At 42.4% G+C, this 16121-nt stretch overlaps 1 protein-coding gene across 6 annotated transcripts in view; it reads left to right on the top strand.

Moving 5' to 3' along the window:
* Positions 1 to 16121, top strand: part of LOC128877584 (ETS-like protein pointed) — a 177945-nt gene that overhangs the window by 138677 nt on the left and 23147 nt on the right. For 5 of the 6 annotated variants that reach the window (XM_054124999.1, XM_054125000.1, XM_054125001.1 and 2 more), the window contains one exon: positions 6552 to 6812. The exons of the other annotated variant lie outside the window; for it this stretch is intronic. In XM_054124999.1, coding sequence (XP_053980974.1) covers positions 6552 to 6812 — 261 coding nt within the window. The remainder of the gene's footprint in view (positions 1 to 6551; positions 6813 to 16121) is intronic. 6 annotated transcript variants of the gene reach the window in all.

Here is a 16121-nt window from a genome sequence, read left to right on the forward strand (position 1 = left end):
TACATGATTTAAGACAAAAGAATTCTATGAGCAGAGAGGTTCAGTAAGATCAGTTCATAGTGACTATATGTAGAATAGCACCTCATATGATGTTAGGACAACGCGGAATTCTCAAAGACATACTCCTCGTTATAATACATGATTTAAGACAAAAGAATTCTCTGAGCAGGGAGGTTTAGTAAGATCAGTTCATAATGATTGTAGATTGGTACCTAATACGATGTTATGTTTGCCCTCAGGGACTGCAGCTATGTTTTATCGTAGCTACAGTACGGGTTTAGCGATCCCGAGGTACCCGAGATATAGGGAAAATAAACATTTAAAAGAATGTAATGCAAGAAGTTAAGTTTATACATTGATATTTTTTTAAATTTAATTTGGAAAATCAGGCTTCTAAGGATTAAGAAATCATGTAAAATATCGAAGAGCGTTAAGACCAAGTTCCAACTCCTTTTTACCTCCTTAGAGATTTAATTTCGAAATATCTTTTCTTCTTCTTTGTGTACATCATAAAGGAAAGGTCTGTGAAAAATTTCAACTTTCTAGGTTCAAGGGAGTTTAAACCTGGGCGTTGATGAGTCAGTGAGTCAGGGCTTTTATTTCTCTATATATACATATATAGATTGAGTTGACTTTCAAAGAGTTGAAACGTAAATAATAGCTTGTTTGTAACCGCAAATTGGGATAATCGACCAAACAGCAACGTGCAACCATATCAGTATTTATGAGCATGATATCATCGCCCTATATTGAAGTAAACGTCTAATTAAAAGTTGGCGAGCGATGCACTGTAACTTTCATTCATCGTTGCGCATTGTTCAACTGTTTCAAACTCATTCTTACGAAGCCGATTCATGAGTAGAGCAGCGGCAGAACGCGAGAAAGATTAAACTCCGATTCGCGATTCCCTGTCGCAACAAGTGGACTGGCGAAAGCGTTTGTTGAAGGTGAGACCCTGATTGCGACGACCAGCGGAAGATCTAATCGTTTCGTTCGGTTTTGTTAGCAGCGTAAAAGAATACAATAACTGGGGTTCCTTGACGCTTTATCAAGGATCAATTTTAGCCGCGGAGCTGAAACACGTAAATCCAAGTGTTTACGAAGCTCGAGAGACTTTAAGACGAACAATTTTTAGTCAATTTTACCCGTGCACTTTAAATTTATTTCTAAACTCGTAGGTTTACGGAGGTCCTCGCTATATGGGTTGTTTGTTTCTCGAAGTTTCCATCTTAAAAACATTTAGTGTACGTTTGTATCTATTTCCGAAGTAATTAGAATGTATGCTTGTTTTTCCATGTGTATAAAAATCAGCATAAGTGATTGAGGCATTATCAGTATAAATATATCCCATAAATCTAGCGTTGAGGACAATTCTTGGAATAAAAAATCAATATAATTAATAAATCACTTTGTTCCCCCCAGTTTTCAATTACAAAGAGAGATAGTCGTGTGTATTAGAGTGAACATATGTTGAACTCGATAGTTGTAGTGTTTAAAAAATAATATCGGCGCCAACCCGCGCAGTTTCCGATTTCTCGAAGAAAGACGCCTTTCATCGAGATCTTTGTCTCTGTTATTATTCGCGTGCCGATCGATGGTATCGTGTATCATTCGCCGGAGGAAGTTACCCTCGAACTTCTACATCTTCGGTGGGGAACACAGGAAGGGCGGGAGCGAGAAAGACGGGAAAGACGGTGAACGGAGAAAGAGAGAGGCGAGCAAGGTATGAAATGATCCTCGCAGGAAGCGGAGGTTCACCCATGATTTAACTCCCGTTAAGTAAAAGCCCGTACTTCCTTATCGATTATTTCGTGTCGTCTCATCGACCGGGGAAACCGCGATTCAATCGACTGGGCCCCGGTTAGACACCGTGAAACGCGAGTCGCAACGATTTCGAAAGACTTCCATCTTCGTTGATTAACACGTCGACTGGCAAACTACGCGTGAAAATTTACGTGACTCTTACACTTTGTTTCTATCTAACTGAAACTTATTTTTGGTCAATTTTATTAAACGGAGTTTATTTATACAGCGAATTATACAATACGCAATGTATGGGATATATTTGAAACGTGGCTATAGGAACAACGTGCGTTCGATTCTGGAAGCTATACAGACAGACTCAGGTAGACTAATGAGAAAGGTGAGCACTCGGCCAAGTTCGGTTAGATACAAAAAGAAATACAAACATGCAAAATCTATAAGCATACCGCTTGAGACGATGTTCTCACTTTACATACATACATAATACATGCATTATATTAGGAGGAGGTTGCATCGAAAGCTGCTGTTTTTTCGTGTTTTTTCACCATTTATTTCAATAGTAAAGTATATAAAATTATCAATCGAAATATTTGCCCTCAAAAGCTACTATTTTTTCCCACTTTTCTGGCAAAAGTTGAAGAGGCTTCCAGGGGGTGGAACACTGTAATTGACTCGAAGGGGAGAGATATTTTCAGAATTTTTTTCCAAAGAAATTCTGAAACCACTTGATTTCGAAACCATTACAAGATTTTGTTAGATAATGGAAGAAACAGGAATCAATACCATAATGTTATTAACATATCGTTACTCGGTCCAACGGTGAAGTAAACGCTGAAAATAACCCACGATTTTCTCAAACAAGATACTTCTTGGATCTTATTAGGAGGCTACATTGAAAGCTGCTGTTTTTTTCGTGTTTTTTCACCATTTATTTCAATAGTAAAGTATGTAAAATTATCAATCGAAATATTTTCCCTCAAAAGCTACTACTTTTTCCCACTTTTCTGGCAAAAGTCGAATTCCGCGACGAAAGAACGGTTTATCTTTCGAGCTTATCCATTCAGCAAGCTAATTTTCAAGTTGTTCGTAATTACGGAAATGTGTGTATATAAACGTATATATAAACAGCGGCTTTCAATGCAACCTTCTAATATCAAATCATACAGATGATAACAAAAAATCGTTGCTCACCTTTTTAACAAATTTAAACTGGTACTTATTTAGACAGTTTCGCTAAATTCATGAATCCAATGCAAATTTATTTTCGTTAATATCTCAGAATTCTCTACAGAATTTATTAATCTAAGAGGAATTAAGGAACTTCAACGATTAATTTTAATGCTTTAGTTTCGATGGAAACGAATCTGGAGAGAATTCGTAAATCTCGATGAGAATACAAAAACAACTCCTTCGTACTCGAGAGATGACCCTCACCACTATATTTCACATAGCAAACCTACCAGCAATAATGTTCTTTTAAGTTTAGTTCCTTCGGAACTCGAAATGTCAATAAAATGACAATCGAGGATACGTCTTCGAAGTAAATCTAAACTTAGCATTCGTGATAGTAGAATACTAAGAATGCTAAGCATTCAAAGCATTAGAAAAGGCCTCGAGTGCAAAAGGGTTAGAAAGGCTTTCACTGTCGATAAACAAATAATTACTTGAGGTACCCCGATCTGGCAGCCAACCGAACGGAAAATTCGCTTCGAAATCGATCTAAATGGCGCAACCTGGTAGAACCATAAGCAACGGGCTGAAATCTGTAAACATTGGCCGAAAAAACTGGTCGTAATTCTTTCGAGCGTGCCTGTTGCGCCCAAAGGCTGTTTAACTGCGGAACAATGGAGAGCTCGCGAGTCGTAACTCAACGTGGCGTGCTCGTACTCGCGTAGACGCGACATGGCGTGGGTAATCGCTTTGATTCCGCGAACGAGAACGGATATTAGGAAACTCTGCATGCGCCGTAAAAAAAAAAAAAGTAGAAACTAAAAAGCTGCATCCTCCCGCCGTTGGCACGATCGAATCACGAGTGAAACCCGCGATATCGTCCTTTCCCTCGCCAACTGAGCCAATTCTGTCGTTTCGTCCTGTCGCAACCACGGATTTCTTCTTTCGCCATCTTTGTTTCGATTTTATTCATCCTCCAGTTTTTCCACCTGCGAGAACTGCGAGATCCTGTAGTAAGATTCGCATGAACCCTCGAGACTATCGAACTCGTTCTCTCGCAATTTGCCAATGCATCGCAGCCTCGTTTCGATCAACGCGAATATCCTCCGAGCATCGATGGGCGTATCGGCGATACTCGCGGCAGAAATGCAGAAACGGTCGTTACCGATGAATCACGCCAATGGCAATCGTCTCCTTCGCAATAATGGCCGTAATAATGGAGCATACGCGGCTCAAAGATCGTTCGTCGCGATTACGTTTGCTATGCTTTTGCACCGCGGTGGCAAAGACGGGAGACAGACTTTACGCGTCGCGTACCGTCAACGGTAATTGGCTTAATGACATGGAATTCTGTAATCGCGTAACTACGACGATGCAAACATTAATTACACACCCTCTCCTACCGCGGACTGACGAGCAAATAATGCATTAGCGTAAACAGAGTAACTGTACGGTGAATAGGTTGACGCGCACGGGAATACGAAGCACAAGAAGTTGAACTTGACTTCGTTCGAGCCGTTTCGATGATAGACAATTCTGAACGTTACTTCGTCGTTTGTATGTATTACGTGTGACACGAGAAGACAGAGGGGACTGATATAGAACCGATTGGAACAGTTATGAAGTAACTGAATTTTAACCCGAACGCGCCGAAGCATCCCTTCGGGATCGTAAACCTTACAACGCCGTCGAATAAAATTCTAGACAGGAATCAGATTTAGAGCGACAATTTAGATTATATTATTTAGATTATACAGTGGAGACTCCCGTATCCGAATTAATAGGGAGACAAAAGTGGCCGGATAGGGGAATTTTCGGATAATAGAACATTTACTTTCTTTTGTATTAATCTTTTCGGTGCTCTGCGCGAGTATACTCGTCAAATTATTTTGTTCTCGTCGTGCTCGAGACGAGTTAACTCATTAACTCATTAACAATAAGCTCATACGATTTAACTCGTCTTAAGTACGACAAGAACAACCGAAAAAGTTAAACATCATTTATTCAAGTAGAAATGAACAAAATTAAGCTTCTTTAAACATCTAATGGTCCCATATCTTTTTAGCCGATACCATGACGTGCTTTGAATTGTATCAACCGACCATTACTAGCTTTAAATGAGTTTCTCTTTAATCTATCGTTGAACTCTAGAGTTTTTTCACGTAACATGTGTCCAGATATCAGTATGACTTTGTCTCTTTGTTTACAAAACTATTGGAAGATTATCACTATTCTGCATCATCTACACTTTTATTTTTTGGATTCGTTAAGCTTTTCCTACTGGTACTATAGCATCCATGGGATATACATTCTGCATATAATTTTCAATATTGAGTTTCTGTTTTTTAACATCTGTGATCGTAGATTTCCCAATACTATATATTCTTGCTAATTTCGTTGCACTTTCAATCCTATCAAGATCTTCACTTATTATATATTTTCCTTCAATAATTAAAAGGGTAAAACCACACGTTTTCGTTTACTTGCCATTATGATACTGTTCTCTGCTTCAGATTGAATTGATATGATTACGTTTAACCGGTCGAACACAGAAAAGTATTTATTACGTTTAAATACATACATTGTATGTAAACATCGCTACGAAACGTTGTGCGGATAACAGAACATGTGGATAATAGAACGTCCGTATATTAGGGGATTCGGATAATGGACGTATGGATACGGGAGTCTTTACTGTACACATTACACAAGGTATTCTGTTTAAAGCGGAATGGTTAAATGTATTAGGAGACGAAGCTATATTTTTACAAAAGTATTTGGTATCAAGGTAGATATAATATGAAGCAAAGAATTTTGTTGTAAATGAAACGAGGAAGGAGATTTATAGAGAAAAATATATGAAGCTTTTTACTTCATATGATACCTCCTGTAGAGGAGATGAAACTATGTTTTTACATAAGTATTTGGTATCATGGTAGATATAATATGAAGCAAATAATTTTGTTGTAAATAAAGTGACGAAGGAGATTTATAGATAAAAATATATGAGGCTTTTTACTTCATATGATACCTCCTTCAGAGGAGATGAAACTATGTTTTTACATAAGTATTTGGTACCAAGGTAGATATAGTATGGAACAAATAATTTGTTTGTAAATGAAGTGACGAAGGAGATTTATAGATAAAAATATATGAGGCTTTTTACTTCATATGATACCTCCTTTACAGTTGATGAAGCTATATTTGTACAAAAATATTTAGTACCAAGGTAGATGATATTCCATGGAGCAAATAATTTTGTTGTAACTCAAGTGATGAAGGAAATCATAGATAAAAATATATGAATCTTTTATTCCCCTCATATCCCCTTTATACCAAATAAATTTTGCGAAAATATTTTCTTGATAGCTTCGTTCTCCTCTGAGATATTTAACCATTCCTTTATAAACGGTACCATCCGTATGTTTGCTGTCCTTGCCCATTGATCGACGAAAACAAAAATAAGGTCACCGAACTTCCGAGAAATTCAGTCTCGTAGTCGTAAACACGCGTTGTCTGGCATCGTAACGGTCGATATCGTTACGAATAAAGCAAAAACTATGGAAGTAAAGTGTGGAGCAACTCGCGACTGAGGATCTGTTCCATTTTCCATTCAGATGTCGACGCGGCGAAGGCCTCTCTGGAGAACGTGCCGGGCAACGTGTACGAAAGCGTGTGCGTGCCAGATTTAGGCGATTTCTTGGGATACCAGAGCGCCGGCCATCAGGTGGCGACGCCGGAACACAAGAGCCCAGCGACGCCCGCAAGTTCCGCCACCTCGAACTCCTCTGGCCCTCAAACCGGAACTCAACCGCCGTCCACGTTGCAACCGTCCTCCGGTGCAGTTTCTCTACCCTCGAGACAGTATCATAACGATGGTAAGTGTCTCTTTTCACTAACCACGTGGCCCAGGTTCCTCTTCCAACGCTCTGGCACAAGGCTGGGGAACCTCGCGTCACTTTAACAGGTCTCTCGTAAGGCCACACGCAGACAATTCTACCAAAACCATAAAGAGATACTTACCTGATGTAGCTCATTTATCGACAGACAAATTATTTCTTAGTTCTGTATTTTGCACCCCATTGTGCCCACGGGACCAAACAGTTTCTCTACTCTCGAGACAGTATCATAACGATGGTAAGTGTCTCTTTTTCACTATCCACGTGACTCAGGCTCCGTTCCTCTGCCGACCCTCTGGCACAAGGCTGGAGAACCTCGTGTAACTTTAACAGATCTCTCGTAAGGCCGCACACTTCGTTTAAAATCAATTCTACCAAAACTGTGAAGAGATACTTACCTGATGTAGTTAATTCATTGACAGACAAAACTTTGTTCTATGCTTTGCACCCCATCGTGGACCAAACAAGGGAGTTTTCAATTTCATGTAATTTGGTTTGCTTTGTATGATTGTTAATCCACTTTAGGTAGCAAAAATTGTCGAGTTAGATTTTTTTAAAGGGAGGACACAGTGTCGATATCTATGAATTATGCCATACTATGTTATAACTAGCTTACGATGATTAGAATTGCTCTGTAGAAGTCTTTTATTATTTTTAATCCTTTGCACTCGAGAGGTGACTCTCAGTCACCATTAGGTTTCAAGCAGCAAATCTGCAATACCTAATGTTTTATTTAGGTTTAATTTCTTTGGAGCTCCGAGTGTCCTAAAGGTGACCTTATTCTCAAATCCAGATAGCTTAGAATTCATGGCGATAGAACGCTAAAAAACATCTCGAGTTGCTGGCAGATACCAGAAAAAAAGGCCTCGAGTGCAAAGGGTTAATAACGTTCATAATTCTTTTTGTAGAGTCCAATTGCTTTAGAATTCTACCTCTGATTCTCACCAAAACTAATCACAGTGTTCGATAATACGTCAATGGGTCTAGGACTCGTCGAGTCTCATCCTCTCAGTGAGACGTTGATAAGTGGGTGGGTTACTCTGTGAACGGGACGTATTGGCATTGAAGTATATAGTTCCCTCGCCGATACTGATCGAACAAAGTCATGGCATCCCTTGAAGTTGAAAAACGTTCGCGAGAGGAGATAAATTAGAGAAGTCCAGTAGTACACGGAGTCCTGTCTCGGGGCAACTCTCGTCCGTCGACGGCTGTAAAACTCTCCCTGACAATATAGAGTCCATTGAACATCTTCGTCGAGTGTCCATAAGCGTGCTGAAACGACAAGTAGATTTCCTCTCGACAGCTCTCACCAGAGTTTCCCAACCCTTCGAACGATCCGTATACCACCAGATATCTTTCGTCTTTGAAAGGCACTAACTATTCAGATGATTAATCGAATGTACTTTGGAAACATTCTTCTCAAGAGACTGATGAAACGTGTAGGTTATTCGGAGAAATACACTCTGGGAATTAAGACAAATTAGCATCGGTAGAAATAGGGTGGCTTTATTCGTCTTTTTTATGAGAAGCTTCACATTTTTATTCGGTAATGGTGTGACGAGGAAAGTTTACATTGCAGAAACAATGAGGACTAGTATTAGGTAGATCTAGGTAGATTTAGGTTAAAATATACCAATTAAACATATTCAATATATATTACAATACATATAATATTAGGTTGTCCAGAAAGTTCGTGCCAATTTCTAAGAAAAATTCAAAAACACGTTTGAACTTTAATATATACTTATTGAATTACATAGGTGCCATTTTGTTCCACAACCTTTCCACTTTTTAAGGGATGTATACATATTATTTGTTTTCAACCACTTCGATACTATTTAGACCTGTACCACCTACAAAAAATCGAAATGGAGTTTCCGGACAACCCAATACATCATAGAATATATTAGGTTGTCCTAAAAGTTTCTTTCGTGAGTTGCATTCAATTATTTTCTGTGGCAGTATTTATATAAATAGACAACCTAATTTCTTCGATGTTAACGTTGTAACAGTAATGAAGCAAAATGAATTGTATGCAATTGTATAACGTAACATTAGACATAAAATATTGTGTGTGAATTACTTATTAATAAAACGAAAGATACTTTTGGGACAACCTAATATTAAAAACAAAATTCTGAAGCCTATTTTGATAGATTCTGTATGTTTGCAGTAGAATCAACGCTTCAAGAAAGCTGTAAGAATTTATAATCGAGTCTAATAATACCAAAACAGACAAGTTTGAATGTTAAACTATTTAATGTAATGAGATTCCTGCACATTTTGCAACGAGATGGCGCAGAGTGTAAAGGGTTAATGTTAATCGTTCGAACAGCTCACAGGAATCCCATAATTCTAGAACCATCCCCTAGGCATCATCCCTTACAGTTCACACCCAGTTTCATCAAAAGGACCAACTCACCCCTCCCATTCTTCCCCTATCGCTGAAGAAGCTACAATTCGCAGGTCCAATAATCGCAGCGTCCCTCCAGCTGGCGTCTCCCCAAAACGTTTCCAACCCCTCTCGTTCAACCTATCGTCGCAATCCCCGTCGCGAAGGGGGTTCGTCGAGTTTAGGTTGGGAAACGCTGACCATAGGTGCCCCAGGAGGCGGAGCGAAGCCGCGAAACCGCGCGACAAGCCGGTTTATTTATTTCTCCCGATTGCAACCGTGAACGAAAGCGGTTGCGACTCGGGCAGAGGAGTTTCTCATTGTTACGTCAGGGTGGCTGATAGCATCTCTCGGCTCGGCGCGTTTGCACGCGTTGCCACAGGTCTCTCATTATCGTCACTGGGTTCGCCTCTCATTTAACGTTTCGTCGTTCGTCGTCCCCGTCGGCATCGGAACGACAATCCGCGATTTCACTGGCACGAGCCGTCTAGAAATCGACTCGTTAACCAACCTGGTCGACGGACACTTCGAGCGGGGGTGGGATCGCGATATCTCGGCTAGCTCGCGATTCAGCGGCCAGCGTGATTCACCTTATTCGCCTTATTCTCCGGTGTTTTCATCGCTGAACTCTGACGCAACTCATTCAGCCGAAGGACTTCGGTGTTCCAGCGGCGAACAATGGAAAACGGGGGCCAGGAGTGCCTGGCTGGGAGTGGATCATCCCATTCATCTGGCCGAGCAATTTGTTGTCCTGGATTTTTTTTTCTAGTTTCCCCGGGCCGTAACGATGCTTATCGCGTGCGGTGTTAACACCACCTGTGGGAGAGTGTCATTCGCGAGTGGCCTGAACTGGGACCGTGCAGTAGCATTCTGTGTCGCGATACCGAGGAAAGAACAAGAAACATGACTGCGAGAGCTCAAAGAGCCACAGGAGGAATGAACAAACGGAGAAGAACGTGAACAGTGATAGGGGATGATTTCACAACAGCATAGAGACACTTTCGATACACGGAGTTCCTCCTCCTTATCTTCACCCTTCGTAACTACAACGGATGATTCCATGTCAAATATCCAAACACTGTCGATACAGGTTTCTCCTCCTTAACTAAAAGGGATGATGATTCCATATGAAGTACCTAACGCGAATTTTAACGCGATCTCATCGAAAATCGAAACTTGTACCATTACCGCTCGCGAACTATTCTCCCCAAGACTTGAGCAGGCACGATCGCGAGGTGGCAGTTACCATCAGCGTGTCGAAGCCGAACCGTCGGTGGTGTCTCGATGCAGCAAGAGGGAGACCGTACGCGCGTCCAGCACACGCAAACGATCGCCGAGCGGATCGGAGCTGGCTCGAATAGAACGGAACGGAGGAGAACATTATGAGGCGAGCGTTCGTAGCGTAGGTAACAATTACCTCTAGTCGGGGCCTTACGTCATTGCAGCAGTGACCGTGGGTGAACGAGGGAAAGTCGGGCCCTCTGCACGCTTCGCCGCAGACAATGGAGACGACGCCGGGCTCCGCTGCCTCTCGCGGCATCCTTGCGTTTAGCCCGATAAAAAAATGTATACGTTCCCGTGCTCGATTCCCGCCACGATCCAAACGATCCATGGCGGCGGATGAAACGTCTCGAGGAGACACCCGTCGACTTCGCTTAACCATTTCAATCCTAGTAGAACATATATATTCCAGTGAATATTTCTGATCGTCTTTGGCCAAATTACAAGTGAAAATAGGAATATATGTGTGTGTGAAAAAATATAGACATCTGCGATGGAGCAAATTGACCCTTTTTATCTTGCTATGATCTTTAATTTATAGAAGTTTGAGATCGATCTTCCTTGTTTGAAGCTACATTTCTAAAACTTCCAATGATCTTAGAGATGCTACAGTTCGTACAGTATAAACCAGAACTAAAATTGAAGTTTAAGAATTTTCTTCCTCGTTTGAAGCTACATTTCTACAACTCCCTTTAATGATCTTGGAGATGCTATACTTCATATAATAGAAACTAATTCTACAATTAAAATTTGGAACCATTATTACGATTTTATCATCTCTGACAATCTCAGAGATCACCATTCCTTACTCCTCTCCACCTACATGATATCAAGCATTTGTCTCCTTCAAGAAAGAATCTATTCCCCATTTTCTTTTTTGCAGAAAGACTTTTGCATAAGACTTGACGAACTGTATCATGATTCGGGCGCGCGTGGAACATGTCGTTGCAAGACGACCAACACAGACGACCGTATAATAGACTCATTATTTCTGCTTGCCGGAGCACTGTTACGTTATGTATCGCGGCTCTTCGAGGTCTCTGGTTCGACTCTCGCTTATCCTCGCTTTCGACCTCCTCCTCTTGGAACCGATGCGTTACGTTACTCCTGCGCATGCACGTGCAAGTCGCTCTCGAACTTTTTCCAACCCATAGACCGCCGGTACCACCACCGACCCAATTCTCACACCGAGTTTTTCACAACCGCGCGCTCTTAAAACATCTCTAGCGCCGACGCAACGGGGGCAGACGCGTCAAATAATAATTATTGCGTTATTATTCCGTGCAAAAGAAAATACAAGGTGTTTGAAAATGATTCGGAACTTTCAAGGCAGATATGGTAGGATATGGAAGGAAATAGGTTTTATTAAATATGGATTGAGAAATTAATATTTTGGCATACGTGACTGGTAGTCGATCATGATACGATAACAACGAAAATTACTATTTATTCAGTCGATGTTTAGCGACCACAATCTATCATGTTTAGGTCAAGAGCATTCAACATTTAACCTTTTGTACTCGAGAGGTGACTTTCATTGTCAGTCACCACTAGATTTTCTTTAGGTTTAATTTCTTTGGAACTCAAAGTGCCAATAAAATGATTGTCATTGAGGCAAAGGTGACCTGATTCCACAAATCTAGATAGCTCAGAATTCATGGCAATAGAATGCGAAGAAAGCATCTCAAGTCGCTGGTAGATACCAGAAAAAAAGGCCTCGAGTGCAAAGGGTTAATATTAAATTTCCTTTAATACATTAAGAATTTCAATCTATAATAAAAAAAAATCAGCGTTTATTTCACAAAGGGTCAAAGAACCTCTTACGACAAGGTACATGTAAAGTGCTGGTATGTTTAGCGTTAACGTCCCTCGTACATAGTATAAACAACGGTACCACCAACTAAAGGTTCTCTTGCGTATTCGTTGATTCGCGTTATCATCTACCAAAGATATTCGAACAGCAAACGAATCGACCGATCCCAGGCCTAATTCCGAGGATGCCCGATAGCGACGAGGTTCACTCTTTGGTTCGTGTCACGTATCCTCCTCGTCGACGTCGTGGTCGTCGCGCGCACGGTACGCTCGCGCACGCGCGTCTGCATAAATTAGAGGAGCAAAACAGGCGGCAGGGAGAGTCTTCGAATCCCGCCGTGCGCAAAAGCGAGTTCCTACGGTTTACTGACACCCGGCCAAAAAAGGATCGGCCATCGTGTGACGCCATTCGCTACGTTTATGGAAAGGTTAGTCAATCGTGCCGACGAGCACAATGATTATTTGTTAAGCAACCGCCGCGCGATAAGTAACCGTGGCTGGCCACACGGCATTTTGATTCGTTGGCCTCAGGGAGCGCGTTTTTGGCGACCACAGGGCTTCACGTGCGCACGAGTCCTTATGAAATTCTCCTCTGTTCTCCAGCTGGCTGCGTGGGCGCACGTGCGCCTCGTGGATGCCGGAGAAAATCGTTTAGGATCGTCCTTCCTCGATCCAAAGCTGCGCGGATTCGGGGATCATTATTCTTGGGTTGTATCGGCCCATGGTGAAACGAGCCGGCCAACTAGAGTGTCGGGAAAACGGGGATGCGGGTTCAAGGAGCTGCTGGGGGGTTTGAATCGATGCATCGTGACGAAGGGATGAGGGTTCAAAGGATTGAGTCTTCTATGGAACGTTGATGGCGGAGGGTGGAAAATTGGGGAGGGAAACGAGGTCGAGATCTGTTTCTTACTTTTGAGACCCCAGGATGTAAGTTCCAGAGCGATAACTAGACTGCGGATATTCGTGCAAAATAAAATCTTTCCAAACGTATCTGCAAAAATTGAACACAGATAGGAGTTTATTTTACTCTGTAAATATTATAATATGAACTGCACTTTCGATCCTTTTATTTATATTTTTATATATTGCGTGCATTTTGCAGTTCCTTGCGCATTTAAATTTCCTATAAATGCATAAAGATCCACAGCCTAGTGATAACTTTTTATTATTACTCTCCTAGATTTTAGAATCGTGCCTGTATTGGCTACTTAATTGTTAATTTTTTCTCGTTCCGCGTTCATCGAGTGTCCGGTTGACCCGTGGGTGAGAGTGTATGTATATAATTTAAGAAAAAAGTATAGCAGCAAAGGACAGTATACATGATAATGTCAACATAATGGTCAGATAATTATGCACTCTCTTGTGATTGGCAATGTACATCCCCCTACCATCTACAGCGTCTCCGACCTAGAAGTGAGCCACGACGATCGTTTGTCTCACTTTCAGCGTATCATTAATATTACCAACATAGCTAATTATTTAAAATATGGCACGAAGATGAAAGTATTAAATAATACATGACTGAGATTAATAAGGGGTATATCGAACTGCATAGAATGATTAATTGAGACTAAAACAGGTACACGTAGAAATGAACCCTTTGATCTCGAGGCCTTTTTTCTAGTATCTACCAGAGATGCTTTCTTAACATTCTATTGGCACGAATGCTGAGCTATTGAGATTTGAGAATCAGGTCACCCTTACCTCGCCGACAATCATTTTATTGACACTACGAGTTCCAAAGAAATTAAACCTAAAGAAACATTATTGCTGATAGATTTGCTGCGTGAAACCTAATGGTGACTGAGTGCAAAGGGTTAAACCCTGAAACAACACCAATGTCCCAGAAACATGTGCAAAATACCATCAATTACCTGAAGGACGTAAAATAAATCCACATAAAAAAAAAAAAAAGGAATTATACAAAATCCGTGGTTATTGGTACAGTTAATGCTCTGCACGAAAACATTACGCCCAATTAAATCGAGTCAGCACGCAAACTCTTTCAAGATAATAAAAAAAAAGGAAAGCCTCTAGAAAATCGACTTTCGATGCTTTTTGCGCACGAGTGACGTCCCTCCAGACCAATTAACATCTCGTCGAGAGAATCCCCTCTCGAGTGAAAGAAAACATGGGACTCAAGGATCCTCTGTATCGGCGTGTCAGAGGGTGAACATATGCTCGGCGGTGACCCGACTATTGTGCAAGTCCGCGGAACAAACGCTGCAATAGAGGTATGAAGGATCCGAAAAGTGGTAGGGTCGTGGAGGGATGAAACCGTCCCTACGAAGGGAAAAGGCGTACGCGACAGGGGCGTGAGGGAGCAAGGGGGGTCCCGATGGTTTGCGCAGGTTGTATTCATTCACTCGTTCATTCATAGTTCGTACACCGCCTCGGGGGCCTACAAAGACTCTCTCGCTCATTCAGAACTCACGACACGACCGCGGTGTGTGTGTGTACGTCTTTTTCTTTTTTTTCGCATCTTTTTTCGTCCCTTCTTCCTGTCCGCGTACGACATCGCCCTCGACGTAGCCGTCGTCTTCACGGACTCCTCGTCCTCTTCGTTTTTCGTCCTCCCGGCCGTGATTGGTGTTCATCCAGGGAGGAGAGACAGCGATAGATAGGGAGGACGAAGGCAAACGAAAGTTGGAAAGGAGAGACGAGGAGGGATCAGAGAAGGACGGAGCGTGGAAGCTCGTGTTACAACCGGAAGCCGAGGCAGCACGGAGAATGGGAGGGGAGGAGTCCTACCCCAATATTCCGGAGAGCAAGATAGTTTTATAATGTCCTCGAGTGCTCCTCCCTTAATGCACCACTAAATGCACCCTCCTCGGGCTGGCTGCGAACGCATTGTTGCTCACTTGGAGAGCGCTCGAACTATCGAACAGATGCAGACCAAGGAGGGCCGATCTTGCGCGACCGCTTTCTGGACCCTCGATGTACGTTACGATACGTCCTCCATTATGATCCTCGAGGCGTGTATCAAGGTTACGCGTGTTTCCAGCCTGATGGATTTCTTAGTTGTTGGCGATCTTACTCTTGGTTTCTCGAGGACTTCGAGGATGTTCATGAAACTTGGTCGATGGTTCTAAATCAGGATAGCTGGCCTCGGGGATTAGATGACTTAGAGGGATCAGAATTCCGTTGAATCGTTTCGCAGAGGTAAAACAAAATTTCTGCTGGTGCAACCCCCAAAGACACCAGCTTCCGGTGCAAAAAGAACCCAGCACTCTGCGAAAAGAATATCAGCTCATGAAGCGGACGTTCTTCCTTAATAACGAGTCTAGCGCAAGTAACATAAGGGCCAGGCGTCGCGACGCAGTTTTCCCGCAAGAATGGCAACCTGGAGGCAAGAATGAAAGTGGGAGGTGCCGGGTAGGTAGAAACGAAGGCAAAAGCAGCGAGCAACGCGGCGCACGAACGGTAAAAGCGTGCGCGAAGAAACGAAGGCGCCCAGGCAGGCACAAGGCGCATCGAACTCGTGTCCTTATTGTGCGTTGCTCGTAAGTCCCATTACTATTGCCGGCGGACTATACGAGGCGAGCGAGAGAGGCACGAGGCGTAGGGGAGTGAGCGCTTCCGGTCCCCTCTGCATCACGTGCGAGCCCGCCGAACAGAGAAACCCCCGTTGCCTCGCCTCTCTTAGCATCCGGTCTCTCTGCGCCTCCCCAGCCAGCCCCCTCTCAAAAATAGGCTAGGCCCTTCGAGTTGCGACCTCGTATTATAAGCGTGCGCGCTCGCGCCACGTCGTTTCTACTTCGTCTTCGTCTTCGTCTTCGTCTTCGTCTTCGTCTTCGTCTTCG

The sequence above is a fragment of the Hylaeus volcanicus genome, chromosome 5 (assembly GCF_026283585.1).
Source record: "Hylaeus volcanicus isolate JK05 chromosome 5, UHH_iyHylVolc1.0_haploid, whole genome shotgun sequence".
In the NCBI taxonomy this organism is placed as follows: Eukaryota; Metazoa; Arthropoda; class Insecta; order Hymenoptera; family Colletidae; genus Hylaeus; species Hylaeus volcanicus.